Source organism: Martes martes, assembly GCF_963455335.1.
Source record: "Martes martes genome assembly, chromosome: 12".
NCBI lineage: Eukaryota > Metazoa > Chordata > Mammalia > Carnivora > Mustelidae > Martes > Martes martes.
Window position 1 is genome coordinate 15,773,935 of NC_137900.1, and position 18,469 is coordinate 15,792,403.

Below are 18,469 nucleotides of genomic sequence, written 5' to 3' on the forward strand. Positions count from 1 at the left end.
GCTACTAATGGCTGGTCCTGGACCTCTCTTGTACTGGTGTCCTTTAGATTTATTTTCTGTTATTTAACAAAACCAAAGACCAAGATTAAATAGTATTAAGGCCTAACATACTCAAAGACCAAATACTCTTATTATTGACTTTCTAGAAGCATATAAGAATAAGCTCATCTAAGGATTAAGAATTCAAATTCCCACTTCTACAGTTAACTACTGACTTAAATGGAAACAACCAAGCAAATACTGTTTCGTAGCAATTGGCAGACTTTAATATTCAAGAAAAATTAAGTCCATCATACACATTAAAAATATAGGAAATTTCATGCAGACATGAAGCTTCCAATTCAGCCTTTGTGGCAACTTTTAGAATGAGAATTACATATAAATACAGTACATTTTACAGTTCCCAAACTTCATAATTTTATACTGTGATTTATACAGCTTCTCTTTATATTTTACATTTCCCATCTTGCTCACTTGATTAAAATACCCTAACCTGCACCGCTTCAGAATATGGAAAAAAGGGGGGGGAGCAAGCACAATGACCTATCTCCTCCTGCTTTATGAAAATGAAAATATTTGTGTATCGAGCTAATATAAGGAATTAGAACAAAAAATTTTAAGGCTTACATACTTTAGTAGCTAGGACTACACATTAAAAAATAGAAAATTAAATCCTCCAGTGACACTTCTATTATTGACTGATACCACAATTTTCAAGTTTTGAATATATTAACACAAAAGCAATGAGAAAAAAAGTGATGCAGATTTATATAGAATATTTGAAAAAACGTCATCATGATAGGAGAAGTTAAAAACAAACGAAATAACTGATTTCAGAATCAACTAAAAGCTAAGCTGTAATTTAGAAATAGAAGTAATATTATTAAAGAATAAAACCTGATAGCCAAAATTTTAAGTAATAAAGCCGAGTCCTTGCTACCAACATATTTTTGCCTCTATGGGAAAAACAAGATCGTTTGTTCTGATACAAGTAAAAAAGTGAATACCAGTCAGTGAATAAAAAGCCTTTCTACATTACTCAAAAATAGCATGCATTCCTTTCTTTTCAGTGGATTTTTTAAATACTTAGGATCCTTTTAAACTTTTTTTTTCCCCCTGAAACAAACAAAAACAAATCTGGATTTTTCCCCCTACCAATTAACTGAAAATTCATTCATGTGGTAGTTAACGAAAATTCTAATAACTGAAAATCTGCCAAGTATTGGGGGTAGGGGGAGACACAAAAAAGAGAAATAGTTTTTGGGTTGTTTTTTTTTTTAACTCAAGAGGCTAAGGCCTCCAGAATTTAGCAAGTCAAATAAACTTCACAGAGCCCTTTACTGCATAACAGGAGCAAAGGCCACAAGAGCTCCCTCACTGTCCACGGAAAAGCCCCTACTAATAAGATGCCAAATTGCGTGGACTCCTCCAACCTAACAAAAAAGGACTAAAGATTCACGAGTAAGTTTTCCTATTAGAACATGACATTAATCCTACAGCACATTATTGAGATTAAGTCTATCTAATTCAAATTGCCACAGAGGTCATTTAATGCCATCATAATCACCTGTGAAAATACCCAAGAGTACTTCCTTTTCCCAAGAAAAGGTTACAACATCAGTCATCTCTGCTTTCCAAGCTACTAGAAACAAAATAATAAACATAAAAAATATATATAAAGGAAAACTCCCTCCAATAGAAAAGATCTGCTAGAGGTAGAAATTTAAAGCAGCATATACTATTTTAACTCCAGCTATCAGGGAACAAAATTGGTGTTAATCTAAAATTACATGAATGGCTGCTGCTTACAATACTGAAGACACAGACCACGGGCAGTAAGTTATCCCTGAATTTCATATTCAGAATTTCCCCACGGTAATACCATCATGACAGTTTATTGAAAAAAAAAAAGTGCTTGCTTTTGTGATCCAGGTAATTTAAAGAAAAGACATTATTGTAAACATTCACTGACAAACTGTATTCACTTCTAGTTTAAAATCATACATTTCAAATGGGAGATTTTATTATTTCCCCATTTTCTGAGCAGTACCTTGAATAAAGGCTATTGCGCCTCACTTAAGAGTGTTCAGATCTCATACATTTCAGAGTGATTCATGATGAGTACGCTTTCAAATAATGTTCAGGTTAGTATGCCCCAAAGACTCTCAGTTACTTGAATGCTTAAATGCATTTTACTGGCCTGTGATCTTATTAAATTCAGCATTTCATAAAAATGAAATGGTTGATGCTTCTCTAAATTCAGCTGAGCTAGAAAAAAAATAATTTGAGTGATTAAAAGGACACACACACATTTTATGAATGGATTGCTTAGGTCCAAGGCAAACAGAAGTCCCAATTCCAGATGCTGAATGTGACAGAGGATCCTCAGACTCTTCTAAAAAGAATATGTGCAATGCACACAAAACAAAGATTTGGGGGGGACTTCGATACTAGTAGTCATTAATATGGCAGACTTGCAACAGACAGCTTCATGAAGACCACTGGAGATAAAGTTTTCTCTACTGAAAGACAATTCTGGGCTTCAGGGAAAATGTATACTTGAAGACATTTCCTCCATTTTTACTTCTGTAGTACAAATATGCATGGCATAGTATATTTCTGAAAAAGCGATAGACGTATTAAGAAAATAGACGCTATTTCTAAATTTTGTTAGGAATAAGAAGGCACCACTGATTTGAGGTCGTGTCCTGTCATTGGGATAGTTGATTTTGAGTTGTTTATTTCAGGATTTGCTCTTATCAAACTCTTTTCCTGCTGATACCACTTGAGAACGTTACTGTGGTTTACGGACCACAAACAAGACACATTCATAGTAGTATTTCATCATGGAGAGATCATTCACAGTATATGTTGACAAGACAGATTCTTTTTCCACCTGGAATGCAAACAATAATCATAATGATGATGACGACCATGAGGATAATACAAACAGTATTTGTGACAGATACCACTGCAAACGTACTCTATTAATCGACTTCTTACGTATACATACCCCCTTAAGATTGGCATTATTAGTAACCGCACTTTACAAAAAACAGATTGCTCATGGTCACACCAGTAGTAAGAGCTGGAGCTCTCCATGACTCTGTTACATTGCTTCTCTTCATTTTTAAGAACAAATCTGTTGTTTATTTTTTTAAGGAATGAAATGCTTTTAAATAAACATACAACTAAAACACAAGTCAAGGTATCATAAAACCTTATAATCACATGATAAAAAAGACTGAACACTACAGAAGTACACACAGTGATCCCCGTCACTGCCCTCCCCGCTCCACCTGCTCCTCCAGACGCTCATGGGTTTGGTATCTGCCCGTCTAGGAGGGCCGACCCTGCTGAGAACAGGAAGCTGCCATGTACTGAGAGTTGACGGATGACAACAGGGATTACAGTTTTCCATTTCCCTACACACATGCCAAATCCTAATAATTCTAAAAGCTAACTATTATTTTCACTTTGTGGATGAGAGAACAATTAAGAAGTCAAGTCAGGAACTGTCATGATACTCCCATTCCTAAAAGCGTTGGAAGTGAAACCTCATTCCATCCTTACCTCCACCTGGAATCCATACTGCAGAACGACATTTTTTATATCTTCATAGCTCAATTCTATGGAAAGTTCATTTGCCAAATTTTCAAAGTGGTACAGTAGGGGACCTATGGTTTAAAGATATTATGAATGAATTACTTAAATATAAACATGCACTAGTGGCTGTGGTAGAACTCCAAATTGAATTATAAGATGGGTAGTAGGTGAAACAAACAAAAAGGAGAACAGAACCCTTACATCTGCCAAGGGCATGTGTCCAAACCCCTGAAACTTTGGCCCATTTGAGTGCTGGGCCTATACTGGTGGGGAGGGAGTCCCTGTGGTATACCAGGGCTGCACTGTGATTCCCCACATATGAGCCCTACGCCTGTAACTCCGAGGTTATTGAGGGAGCACCTGGATTAGAAAATGTGAAGTCCCTAAATTCCGGAAGTATACTGTAATTATAATTCCTTAAGTAAATACACAACTGCAGCTGCAGACTGCATATCATGTGAAAACAGAAGGGTCTTCAAGCTAGCCTAGGTTTAAGAGAGTGCATGCACATGGTGGGAAGTTATAGGCAAGGCTTCCTGGAAGGAAGACGTGACACCAGATCTGGCTCTTTAAGTGCACGACTCACATCCCAGCTCTAACACTCACTGACTGTGGGCCTGTGGACCGGTCCCTAGCTCCGCAACACCCAGTACACTCGGCACAGAGAAGGCATTCAGTAAGTGACAGCAACCACAGCTCTTTAAAATGACATTCCCCCTTTACTATTCTCTCATTCCATGTATCCAAGAACTATCATCCGATGCCAACCAGAGTCTCCAGGCTTTCAATCTCTCACATTCTGCCCAGTCCATCATCGGCCTCGTCCAGGCCACACTATCATTCAAGAGTTACTTTAGGATTAATCTAAACAATCTTCTCTTTTCCTTTCATTGGCTTAACTAAAAGTCCAGTGCCCATCTCACGTCCCCTTCCCCTCATACAATGTGCTAATCACAGGAATTAAGAGTAACGACAGGACAGTTTCTCCTCCCAAAAGGCTCATCACTCTGTGGAACACACTTACTAAGCGTTAAAACGTTTTTTCTTCCTCTCCTCTTTTTTTACCCTACATAAACCACTAGGAAAAATGACTATGAATATGTATGTTAGAACTCTTTTCAGGAGAAAACAATGGTTCACCATCAAACTATTCCGTCAAGCTTAACTTCCGGTTAGTTTTATTAGGACTAGCAAAAATGACAGTAGCTACCATTTACTGAGCATTGCTGTGTCCTAGACCATCCCGAAGCCTTTGAAGCCCTGTTATAAACACGAAGAGCCCCAGAGCAGTCCATCCAGCTCTAAAATATGTGATGTTCCTGCTCCATTATTTTAAGAGCCTGCAGCATTACTGTCTTCTTAGATCTAAACACCCGAGGGATTCTTACATACTCAGGTCATATTGTACCTCTCGACATGTTGTGTTCCACCTAGAGAGCTCCAACTGCCCAATGCAAGCTTTAGCCATGCTCCCAAACCTTGCTGAAAGCAAGTTTTAATATAATCCAGCCAAGTTTCCAGCCCTACTGCTCACTCTCTTAATATAGCCTACTTTAAAATTCATGTAATGTAGTATGGCTTTGCTCAGTGATTATTTTTCATGTAATCCACACTTTTTAACCAGATTACAAGCTACATGAGTAAAGGCACACGTCTTCAGTTTCTTGTGAGTCCACCACAATGCCCAGCAGAGCAGTGAATGTACAGTTACGTAGCTCTAATTTTACCACCCAAAGAGAACCATTACAGTTGAGTATTTTTTTTTCTCTTTTTTTTTTTTTTTAAAGATTTTTTATTTATTTATTTGTCAGAGAGAGAGAAGGAGAGTAAGCAAGCACAGGCAGAGGCAGAGGGAGAAGCAGGCTCCCCACCAAGCAAGGAGCCCGATGTGGGACTCGATCCCAGGACGCTGGGATCATGACCTGAGCCGAAGGCAGCTGCTCAACCAACTGAGCCACCCAGGCGTCCCTACAGTTGAGTATTTTTTACAGTCTATTACAAATGGTACTTCGACAAACATCTTTGTGCGTATTTCAGCCTTCTACAAGTCCAATCAACCTAATGTTTCTACGTACTATTCTCTATTAAAAAGAACCAGGGATCCTTTGGGGGGGGTGGGGTAGGGTGGCTACTCTCAGGGCCTGGCAGAGAGAATACAAGAAAAGCCTGGAACAGTGGTGATGCCAGAAAGGAGGCGATGTCAAATGGACACAGGGGAAGGGGGCCCTATGTGCCAAATCTGGGACAAGTTAACTTAAACCATTAAGGTTCTAAAAATTCCAGTTAAGAGACAGAGACTCTTAGATTGGGTAACAAAATGTAACTATGCTGTTCCCAAGATACATCTAAAACAAAGAGAAAGGGTTTAAAATACAGAAAAATATACAGTACACAGTAACTAGAAGAAAGCTTGTAGTAGCTATCTTGAAATGCCCACTTAAAGAAACATGGCTTGCAATTGTTCAAAACAAAAGAGCTGGCACTCAAACCTTAGCAAAAAATTTTACAGGCTGGGCAAGGAGTTATTGCAGGGGCAGGTCGGGGCGGGGGCACGGGCGGGGAGTGGTTACTGCCTGCTCGTTTTCCAAAGCTGACTTAACCAATATCCTTTTCTGTCCTACATCTCACCCTCACTCTCTACTAGGTCATGCCTTCATAAATTTTATTCTTTCCCATTCACTTTTTCCAGTAAATTAAACTTCTGGTCTTTGCCTGAGCATGGACTGGAACTTGGTTCCCTGGTTATAGGGGTTCACAGGCCCCCATACGTAGATCTTCAACTTCTCTTTTTCCCCATATAGTCACTCCTATTCCAGGATTATTCCAGATCCTCCATATAGCTGGTCATTTTCCAGGGTTACTGCAGGTCAACTGGTTGTTCACACTGGGTGTTTTGCAAAACTTATCCAGCTACCCCATCTGAAAAAAGGTTACATTTTGTTGTCTCCTGATGACCTCCTTGCCATTCTCTGTCATTGTTTTAGACCCTTTTTCTATTTTTACAACCACTGCAACAAGGTCTCAGTGTGTAAAGGAGATAATGTGTCAGTTATCTACCTTTCACAGGAAACCTCTCATGTTTCAAAAAACATTCAGCTTTATAATGCTTTAAAATTTGATAAGACTCCTTACACTTTATAAAGATCTGCTTTGGTACTTGCAAGATGATAGAAAATATACACACTGGTTTCTGGCAAAAAGCTCCTGAAACCCTCATAATTTCCTAAGTGATAAGAACACTAGGAGCATCTTTTGTTCAAATATTAGGCCTGTGACTCTGGTCCCTGACACAGGGCTCCTGAAACTCATAATTCGTGAGTGACAGAAGCATCTTTGGTTCTAATGAGACAACTCTCAGTGAGGGCTGGTCACCAAAAACACCAACCCATGATTAGAAGGCTGGATTTTCAGCCCCACCCCACTAATGTCTTGAGAAGGGAGAAGAGCTTAAAAATGGAATGGCTGATCAAGCCTCCATTAAATCCCAAGAGCACAGAGTCCAGAGAGCTACCGGGATGAACATGTGCAGGTGCTGGGAGAGTGGCAACCCCGGGACAGAGCATGGAAGCTCCACACCCTTTCCCAGATAGTCTGCCCTACGCTTCTCTTCCATCTGGATGTTCCTCTGGATCCTTCACTCCTTTAATAAAATTGCCAACCTACGTGTTTCGCTAAGTCCCATGAGCCACTCTAGCAATCACACCCGAAGAGGGGCTCGCTGGAACCTCCAATCTGCAGCCCATAGATAGATCTACAGTAGGTCGGAAGCACAAGTGACAATTTTGGACTAGCGGCTGAAGTTGTGGGAAATGGGGGAGAGGGTCCTGTGAGACTGACCCCTTCCCCTGTGGTATCTCACACTATCTCCAGGTAGACCGTATCGGGAGTTAAAGTGGGGGGCACCCAGCTGGTGTCACAGAGAACTCTTGTGATGGGAAAACTTACATATGGTGACCAGACGTGTCAGAGTATGAGTGTTTTACTATATGAGGAATAAAGGAGACACACGGGGAAGAAATACACAGTAGGGAAGAACTGGGTTTTTTCTACTTCATAGGAAGGAAAAGACTGCGAGTCTTTCTTTTTAGTACTTTAACCTGTTTATTCTTCCAGACGAAATTAGATTTCGTCTGCTAATTGCCTGCCCTCCACTGCTGGACTACAAACGCACCAGCTCACACATATGTACACCCACACGCAGTTTTCACCATAAATTACACATATGTCACCATGAAAAACTGAGGAACAGGATGCACAGGCACTCTTCTACGTTTTGCTAACAGACTTTCCCAAAGGACACATGCAAACAGTTTCCTTAAAAAGCTCACTCTCACTAGCTTTCCCTAACCTGAGGAATATTAGAGTACTTCAGATCCCCTTAAAGAGATTTTTTAAATTAATAATATTCCCACTTGTGATTTTATAGAACATAGACAACACCTTCACTGTAATTTAACTTCCAATGTAGATTCTTAGTATTCCGCTACGGCTGACAGGGACCCGTTCTCATTTTCTATGAATGTGTTGACGATCCGGCCTTACATCAGCACGGTTAGGGTGAAATCGTCCCCCAGGGGTTGATGCACTCTCAGCTTCCAGATAAAATTATTTTTCCAGGCCCACAGGACTGATGCCAAAACCATGGGAATGTTATGAATTTACTGACAGAAATGCCACTCTGTCCTGTCTCCTGGCAGCCAACCTTCTGTGGCATCTTAACATCACATCTCCCCCGCTTTCCAATTTTGAAACAGTAACTCACACACACACCAGTCACTGAAGAGCCGCTGGCTGTCGGGCTCTGCGGGAGGTAAAGAGCCAGTCAGCTCCCGGCCCTCACTGAGCTCACGACCACCAGTGAAAACAAAATGTATCGGGGGCCACACCGTGTTGTGTTAAATGCTCACGGATGGTGCGAGAACATAAAAGAAGAATACAACAAACATGTACTCCAACCTGAAAGGATCACCTCCGCTGAGTGTTCAGAGCACCTAGGAAAGAGGCAACATGACAAGAGAGGGAAGAGAAAGGGCTTTCTGGGTCTGAGGGCGGGCATCTCTGGGCAGGGCTGGGGTGGTACAGAACAGAAATAACGAAGCTCAGACACGAAGACCACAAAGGGCATTTTGCCCAATCCTGAAGAGTTCTGGGCATCTCAAAAGCTAGGGCTGTACGTAGGGAGTGTGACAGGCACGGATTCAGGTGTTGGGAGGATCCCCCTGGTGGCAGCATACGGACGACTAAACGAGGCGCAGAAGACTGGAGACAACCTGAAGGTGGGGCTCCCCCACCGGAACTGCTGCAGTAACCGGGCAAGCAGGGATGAGGGCCTGAACTAAGCAACGAGCCGAGCTGAACAGTGGTTCTCAGCTGGGCGGATTCTGCATTCCCGTCCTCACACCCGAGGAGGTCCTGCTGCAGTGAAGCCAGCAGAAGCCAGGGATGCCGCTCACCACGTCCCCCCCACCCGCACCGGCCGCAGGCAACCCTCCCTCTCCACAGCCTCCACATGAAGAACCATCCAGCCCCGAATGCCAATGGTGCCAGAGCTGAGGAACCCTCGCACAGAAGATTCAAGACCTACAGAGAAGTTTTAGGAGATGCACCTTGCGGAGTGACTGCGTGCAGACGGCGAGGAAGAAGAGGGGTAAAGGAGCGCGCGCAGGCTTCTGCCTGGGGGAGTCTGCATCCATGATGGGTCCGAAAAGACAAGGGGTTTTCCTGGATGTCGCAGTATCCCAGTTGGCACACAGTGGCTTGGAACGTAACCGATACCTGGCCCAGAGATGCAGACTGGGAAATGAAAGAGCAGGAGGAGCCGCGCTGGGAGTCACGTGTCGTAAAGGACGAGGACACGGCATGAAGAGTGAGAACGCTCTTCCGAACAGATGCCCAGAGCACACCAGGAGTGAGGGAAAATCCACTCTGAGATCATCATCATTTTGTAACCTCAGCTTACACATGTGAAGAATTTGATTTGGAAAGTACTGACCTCCCGAATAACTACTTTTAAGGTCTATGCATCTCCATTATTCCAATGCTCCGAATTGTTTCGGAACTCTGTGGTATGAAGAGTAGAAGCTCTCCTAACTGACCTTCCCCCCGATCCAAGTGCCCTATTACCTCTGAAGCCTGAGACGGATCACAGTGCAGCCCAGCATGTCTGCTCTTATCAAACAGTGTGCTTATGAGGAGCCAATTTTATTTGTTCTGGGCAGTTATAATTACTGTTATTATATAACTTAATAAAATATTAATAAGCCAATTAAGATAAAAGCTCAAAGAGAAAAGTTTCTATGAAAGTTAACACTTTGAAAATATACGAAACCTTCCCCTAACTCAGTAACCAGGGTCAGAAATATTAATCACATAACTAACAAGAACTGTTAGGCCCAGGATGAGCCTGCAGAACTAGCTGGTTAGGCATTCAAGCGGTTGGTTCTGGGCTGTGAGGCTGTCTCTGCTATACATGTAAGCTGTGGGACCCCACTGCTAGTTACTTACAGCAAGATCAGACTCTCCAACTATGAAACAGTAGAAATACCATTTCAACCTAGGGTTGTTTTATGATTCAATAAGGTACTTGCTCCCCCGCAGTGGTAATGCAGTTGACCTTGAACATCACAGGTTCAAACTACACAGGTCCACTTCTACACGTTTTGTTTTGTTGATAAACACAGCATACTACTGTCAATGTAATTTCTCTTTCTTGTGATTTTCTTAATAATATTCTTTTCTCTAGCTTACTTTAAGAATACACTATACAATATACACAGTATAGATATGCACACAGTATATATGGTATATAATACTGTAGACAGTCTACAGTATAGTATATATATAGTATAGTCTACAGTACAGTCTACTGTAGACAGTCTATTTGTAGTAGACAAAATGCACACTAATTGTTTATGTTATCAGTAGGCTTCTGGCCAAGAGAAGGCTATCTGTAGTTAAGTTTCTGGGGAGTCAAAAGTTATATGCAGATTTCTGATTGTGCAAGGGGTCAGCAACCCTAAGGCCCACACTGTTCAAGGGTTATATGTATCATGTTTCAAACATTCCTTGGGAAATTTTTAGAGAAATTTAAATAAGTGACTCCTTCGAAAGAGGACCTAAGGTATGGGTTAACTTTCATATTACAGTTGCATTTTATAGCCACTCTCATTTGTCCCATGAAATTCTAAAGAGAAGTTTGAAAAGACCTACTTCTATCTTTGGTCTTAGTCCTAATGGCAAAATCTGTGGTGAAACCCAGCCATTCAAAAAAGAGCACATGACAGAACCCAACAATAAGACTAGACCCATTCTGAAGGCCACGGACTCAAACCTGTTATCTCTTGGGGCTTGCACTGCTTTCAGAGGACTCCACACTAACTGGGATACAGTCTAAAGGAAATTATACAACATAACTATAACCTTTATGAATATTTGGTACTGTAAAGTTACCAAACAGAGAACAGCAATAAGTACTCAGGTTCACGTATAAGATTCTAATAAGCACTGAGGAACTTACCTAGATTTATCCAAATTCCACCTGGCTTGAGTATTTTCCAAATTGTATCAATATAATCAATGACATTGTGAGCTGTGTCTATGAAGAAACAGGTAGCAATACAGTCCCAGGTATCTATTCAAGGAAAACCACATTACTACATTCATTATGTTAGGTTGCCTTTTCTTTTAATTACTTCTACAAATGTGACCTCTTACAGATTATGAATATTTCATTTAACCAGAAGAATACAGAAGCTAAACTCTTCCAGTCAACACTGAAGTTAGGGTAACCCAACAATCATTTACAAGATGCCTTGCAGTTCATAAAGTTTTTACTAATAATTTGATAATCAACTTGGAAACCATTTTGATAGCCTATATAACTAGGTATCTTTACCAAATGTATTTGTAAGAGTTTTGTTTGTAAATCTACTCAATGTCTAGCGTCCATTTCAAATGGGTTAAGATGAAGTAATTGTCATTTGAATTTTAAACTGATTTAAGCCACTGTTAACCACCAATTCTGGCAAGTTTCAGAAAGGCCATATACACTTGTTGCCAAGTGAGAAAAAATGGCATAAAAATACTTAAACTATTCACCAGTACTTCAGATAATCACCTGTGGAACAGGGGAACGAGGCTGTCAGTGCCCCGTGGAGGCCGTGACTGGGCACAGGGTCAGAGGCTGGATTCTACAAATCTCAGCGCCGTGAAGGCACTGATCCCACCGAGGATGACCTTCATCATCTGCTCTCACAAGCCCTGCTGCAGAACAAGGTCACCTGTACTTGCCTAAGTGATGTCTTCCATTATGTCACCTCTCTCTTGAGAACTCGCTCTCTGGCCTATCCCCAGCACCTAACATTTTCCATCTCTCTCTTTCTACCTTTGGAATACAGGTTTTCAATGTCAGAGTTCAGGGAAAAAGAAACAAAAGCTTGACTATCTCATTACTCCCCTGCTCAAGTCCCTCCAATGGCTTCCCACTTCTCTGAGTATAATCAAAGTCAGCCTCACCAAATCCTCCCCAATCTGATCTCCCACTGCACCACTGCTCATTTCACCCCAGCCAAAGTGGACCCTTGCTTTTCCTTCAGCAGAACAAGCACCCTCCCCACCCTAAATTCACCTGCCCTCGCCACTGCTTCTGTCTGCAACATCTCTCCCCAAATAGCTAATGGTTTGCCTCTTCACTTTTTTGAGGTACTCTGCTCAACATTTTTTTTTGAAATCTGCTTAGGGAGCCTTCCCTGGTAACTCTATAAACAGCAGCTTCTCCCCAGTCACTCTGCACCCCCGTTACCCTGCCTCAGTACTCCTCCTTACATTACTAAATTTGTTAGTGCCCCTCTCTCCCTATTGGAACAGATTCCCTGTGACCGGGAGCTTTGCTTTGTTCACTGCTCTTTCCCATGCCTAGAACATACCTGGAACTTAGGTGCTCCAATAAATATCTGTTGAATGAATGATCTTGCTGACCTCTCAGGATACTATTTTTCTTCTTCCTTTTACCGCCAATCCACTCCCCGACCACCCCTCTCTCCATTACCATCTCTCTTTCTCTAATGCTAGCTGAAACTTCAACAGTTTTTCAAGGTGAAGTCCCAACTTGATAGCCTGATTGTAAAGGTTTTCCATAATCTAGAACCAACCTACCTTTTCTAGCCGTATCTCCCATTAAACTAGCAAACCAACCTCTCTTTCCCTCCCAGTCAGGCTGTCCCACCATCCCTGATTACCTTATTCATTTATATCTTCCTACCTCTGCCTTCCTTTTTTTTTTTTTTTTTACATTTTTATTTATTTGACAGAGAGAAGAGAGTGAGTGCACACAAGCAAGAAAAACAGCAGAGGGAGAAACAGGCTCTCAGCTGAGCAGGGGGCCCAATGCGGGACTTGATCCCAGGATCACGGAAGAGTGACCTGAGTCAAAGGCAGACACTTAACCGACTGAGCCACCCAGGCGCCCCTGCCTCCCTATTCTTGAAGTCACAGCCTTCTCTCTACAAAAGTCTCCTTTCCCACACTAATCTACCTTTGCTTTTACTGTATTCATTACTCATGAACTTTTTTTTACATGTTGTCTTATATTAATAGACCCAGCAGGGTCTATATTTCTAAATGGTGGGATCTTATACTTTGTATTTCCCATCATTTCCTTATACAGGACTTTGAAAATATCCTAACTTGTCAATGAATGACCAATACTTTGATTTAGTATAAAATCCGCTCATTAAATTTAGACTAAAGAACAAAAACTTTTAAATGCTTGTTTTGGACTTACTGCATTCTGAGTAGATCTCCTGAAAATCTCCTGCTGTCATAGAAAAATTAGAACCAGGAGGAAGACTGTGGGGATCAACATCAGGGAAAAAGATGGGTCGAATCTGATCAGCTGACCTCCGGTTATTGCTAAACTGATGGATCCAGGGATAAAGCTTATATTTATTAATTTCAGAACATCTGCAAAATATGAGCACAAAATTCAGTGTTAACTAAATATTTTACCAAGAAAGTCTACTTTAAATACTAAAATATAACCTGATTGAAGATTTACTTATATAATTCATTAATACTTAAGGTGTTACCACTATACCCCAACCAATTATCTGAAAATGCACATACAGATGTAGATGAGTAACCAATAGTGAATTAAAAGACAGGAAAAAAAATTAAAGTAAATTCAGAAATATAAATGTGTTGTTCATTCACATTTTTAAAACTGTATTTCCAAACCTCAAACTCAAGTAAAAAACAGGCCAACCTTTTCTCAAACAAGTGGCATGGGTTTTGTTTGCTACCCAACTATTCTAATTCTCTCCATTTGAACTTCTCACCATTCCCTAACCCATACTGGACAACATATTATTTAAATAAGGCAGCTAGTTATTTTTTCCAATGCCCCTCTTCTGGCTTTAAAAATAACAACTCTTTTCCACTGTTTTCTAAAAGAGGCCACAGAAATTCTAAGAGATGTTTCCAACTCAGTCATATGAGCATACATGGCCGTCCTATCAGAATTTGATTATGGGAAAAAGTCATGATTGCTACACTGAACTTACTCCACTCAAGAAACAAAGGGGTGAAGAAGTTTAAGGAACAATGAGAAAATACTCCTTCTTGGATCATCCAAAGTCTTGAAATTCTGCACAGGGAGCATTTGTTTTGTGGGATGTCCCATGGTTTTCTAAAAAGTCACTTATTCATCCCATTTCAACATTCTGTTAACTAAAAACTAATTAAAGTGGTAATTTGTATAAGCAACTTGATTTTAAGAAACACTTTTGATACATATCATAATTAAACACTATGTATTTATCTTCAAATTCAGAATTGTTCAAAAATAGGTAAGTCAATCTGATTCTGAGAAATTACTATTTCCAGCAAAAAGTAAATTAAATACCTGTTGAGTACAAAGTTGGAAGAAAAGAGCATAAAAAAACTCCATTCATTTCCTTGACAAGCATAACCTAGCATAGCTACTTCCCAGGCCAGTCTTCCTAGTCCAGCACCAGGTACCAGAATATTTACTTTAGAAGGATCCCTGAAATGAAATAAGGCAATTATGTCCAACCCCTCAAAGAAAAAAAAAAAAGGCAAAATCCACATTAACAACTAGAAACTTAGATATTCAGTAAGAATAAGCTCACTCAAAATTGACTTTTTAAAACTGAGAAATACTTCTAAATATAAATGAAAAATAAGGGTAGGAGGAATTATCATATGTTTAAATACCAGATGAGGGTTTTATGCCCTAAATACTTTTCGGAGAAAAAAGGAGTCGCCTTATATCTAAAGACTTATGATGACACTCATATTCCTATTGTAGCTGTCACTTGAAAAACTATCTCAAGAAGACAAATTATCCCAAAGGGAACCCAATACACACAAAGATTGAACAAAATTATTTTATCATAAGACAGTGAAACAAAACGTTATTTCTAAATTCTGTAACTAATACAGAAGTTTGTGTGATTAAATAGATGAAATATGTGTAGACTTTAATGGGTTAGTTATAGCTTTAAGATCCTGTATATTTTAGCTGGTGAAAGAATTTGGAAAGAAGGTATTCGCAAGGGGAAAATGAGGAATTGCCTTCTAACCGAGCATAAATAATGGCAAGTACATCACACCAAACCACAGACTCACAACCCAACTGCTCTCACTTATTAGTATCATACTACAGAAACAAATTCTCTTCACTGTAAGATCCACCATCCATTTTCAAATGGCTAAAAAGCCTTAGCAAAGCAAGGGACTTTCTCAGAAATTCCAGCCAATCAATATAATCCTAAGGAAACCAAAATGGTATTCTTATAGAAACCAAAGGCAAATGTGTATAATCAGCTGTCATCATGTCAATTAAAAAAAAATCTTCACTATTATCTGCATTCTCCAAATTTAATTCATAAATCATAAACAATTTCCAAACCTTCCCATGTATAATTCTCTTTTTTAATCTTTATACTACATGGCCTTTAAGTTTGGTGTGCTCCAAACAGCAACAGGGCTTTTTACTAACGGTCCATACAGTAAACCCCTACCATTTCCCACTCTGAAATGAAGAACCAAACAGAACTAAGGAGCTTTTGAAAATTGAGTCTATAAATACAGTAACATGGGAATTTGTCCCAGGTCATCCATCTGAACTACATGTTATTAGAATAAAAATCTTCACAAATTCTATTTAATTTTATTGTTGAATTTTATATATACAGTAAGACATAACCCAAAATTTGTTAAAAGTGACTTCTGACAAATAGGCTTATTATGATTAGGAGACATTCTTTAACACTTGATATGAGGAAACTGATGCCAACCTGCCATATAAAATGCTTTCTTCTCATTTCAGATTACAAAGTTTGTGTGTGAACACTTTAATTTTCAATTGACTTACTTGATTAAATTTCTCATGAAGAGAATGGGTAACATCCTCCCATGTGGTTTAGACCTACCTGTATCATTTATCTAACAAGTATATAAAGCATATACATATTTTTAGTATTCAAATTTGAAAAGCTGCTGGCCACACTCTAAGCCACCCTTTGTATGACAGACCTGCCACTGTGGCACCCCACCCGGGGCCTCTCTCTCTTCTTCTACTCCCTATCAGACCCACCAAAACCCGTACTCTCCTAGAATTACCTCTTTTCTTTTCTCAGTTCCCATTTGCCCAATCAAACATGCATTTTTTGCATGTGGCTGTGCTCCCCTTAGATTAAAAAAGGGGGAGGGCAAAGTAATGCAACAAGAGTAAATGGATTTAGAAGTAAACTCATAGAGTACTTAAATCGCTATAAAATATAATCACTAACAATGTTTGGATGGCTGATGAGCTGAGTAGAACAAGAATTTTGAAATCATGCTAACTCTAAGGCAAAGTTGTGTTAATATTGGTACTGACAATTTTTTTTGGTCAACTTATGGAAAGTTAACTTGATGATTACCACCATCAAATTCTCTGCATCCAAACAGGCCCAGAGAACTCTCTACCCCCACCTTGTGGAGGAAAGCGCTGTATACAACTGCTATTAAAACGCTGTCATCAAGCTGAAGGCAGACTGTATCAAAGCCCTTGATTAGTAAGAGTTAACAAAGATTATGATCTATCAATCACCTACATTATGACAAAAGGATTTCTATGGACATACAAAAGGAGACACATTAAAACAAACGCCACAGAACTGAAAAAAAAAAAGAAAGAAAAACTCGAGCAATGAATGAGCAAGATGGAGAGAATTTTTCCCTATGTTTTTGTTCTTGGACTTTTTTTCTTCATTAAGTCATTTTTGAGGGACAGTAACAGCATAATGGAAAATCCCTCTAATTATAGTGTGAATAAAACTAAAGCATTTTAATAGGCAGTTTCTGCTATGACTGCATGTTAACTCTAGGGCATTTCTATGAAGGTATTTCTGTGGAAAATAAGGGAATTAAAGTCTACAGATAGACCTTTAGTGTGATGGGACTGTACACTTGGCTAAAACTTAGAAAACTAGGAACAGAGGCATATAATATGGGGCTCCATGGTGCCACTGGAGATTCTTAGCAAAAATAAGTAAGCAAAAAGTTTACCTAGTTATTAAGGTCCAAATATGGAGAAGCAGTGTATTTACTACAAATGTGACATCCCTGATAACAGCAGGAACAATTTCAACACTTTATTCCGGACAAGCAAGAAGGAAGAGAGTACACCTATACGGACAGAACGTGGAGCTCCTGTGTATCGAGAGAACGTGGGCCGGGCTGGTATCACCGTTCTGTGCTCCAAAGATTACCAGCAGGAAATGTTCCTGAGAGAGGCTTCTTTTATTGGACATGGAAGGGTTTTTGCATTGCAGATGGAGATTAGCAAGTTCCAACACACAAAATACTCTCTCTTGAGTCAACATACTGACACTCAGCTGCCCCCTGGCAGTTCGGCGTGTGCACACTTTCAAGCCCTCCAAGTGTTCAGTTCTATCCAAATCCCAGCAGTTCTCTGTTCAATACGAGAAGCCACTCACCACTTACGGCTACTGAACACGTAAAATGTGACTAGTCTAATGTGATGTGTGTGCAAAACAGATGACAGATTTCAGTATAAAAAGGGAATGTAAAATACCTTCTTAATAATGTCACATACTGATTTTATACTGAAATAGTATTTCAGATATACTGGGTTATTAAAGTATATTATTAATTTCACCTGTGGCTTTTTATGTGACTATGAGAAAATTTAAAACAACATATATGGCTTGCATTATATTTCTGTTGACCAGTGCTGATCCACACAGGGAAATAGTAAAAACACAATTCTGAGCAAAAGTCAATTGTGAAATGATACCACAACCACTCTATGAATTTTTAAAATATAAAAAACAATAAAATGTTTTGTTTAAAGGTATATAAACATGAAGTTATTATAGGAAGGTAAGGTTAGAGTAACAACTTCGTATTAGTTGTTATCTCTGGAAAAAGAGAATATACTCAGTGTGTTTTACAGGGCACGGTTTAAACTGTATCTGTAATATTTCTTTTAAAAAAGTTATCAAGAAAACCCCACACAAAACCAAACCCTGAATGAAGTAAGTATGGCAAAATTTCAAGGATTAACAGAGCTAGGTGTTGAAATATTTTTTATTCAAAGTAGTGACTGGGGGTTGCCTGGGTGGCTCAGTCTGTTAAGTGTCTCCCTTTGGCTCAGATCTTGATCCTGGGGGTCTGGGATGGAGCCCTACATCAGGCTCCCTGCTCAACGGGGAGTCTGCTTCTCCCTCTCCCTCTGCCTCTCCACCCTGATCATGCTCTCTCTCAAATAAATAAATAAATAAATTCCTTAAAAAGGTAGAAAATGGGTTAGAAATCCCATTAGTGCCTACTCCCT

At 39.8% G+C, this 18,469-nt stretch overlaps 1 protein-coding gene across 1 annotated transcript in view; it reads right to left on the minus strand.

The window, feature by feature from the left end:
• Positions 1 to 238: 238 nt before the first annotated feature.
• The window catches only part of CARNMT1 (carnosine N-methyltransferase 1), a 39,330-nt gene continuing 21,099 nt past the window's right edge, over positions 239 to 18,469 (minus strand). Inside the window, exons 4-8 of the mRNA XM_080819405.1 lie at positions 14,507 to 14,647; positions 13,388 to 13,566; positions 11,123 to 11,236; positions 3,574 to 3,677; positions 239 to 2,896 (exon numbers count right to left, since the gene is read on the minus strand). Of these exons, the coding sequence (XP_080675531.1) occupies positions 2,795 to 2,896; positions 3,574 to 3,677; positions 11,123 to 11,236; positions 13,388 to 13,566; positions 14,507 to 14,647 (640 nt within the window). The 3' untranslated portion in view covers positions 239 to 2,794. The remainder of the gene's footprint in view (positions 2,897 to 3,573; positions 3,678 to 11,122; positions 11,237 to 13,387; positions 13,567 to 14,506; positions 14,648 to 18,469) is intronic.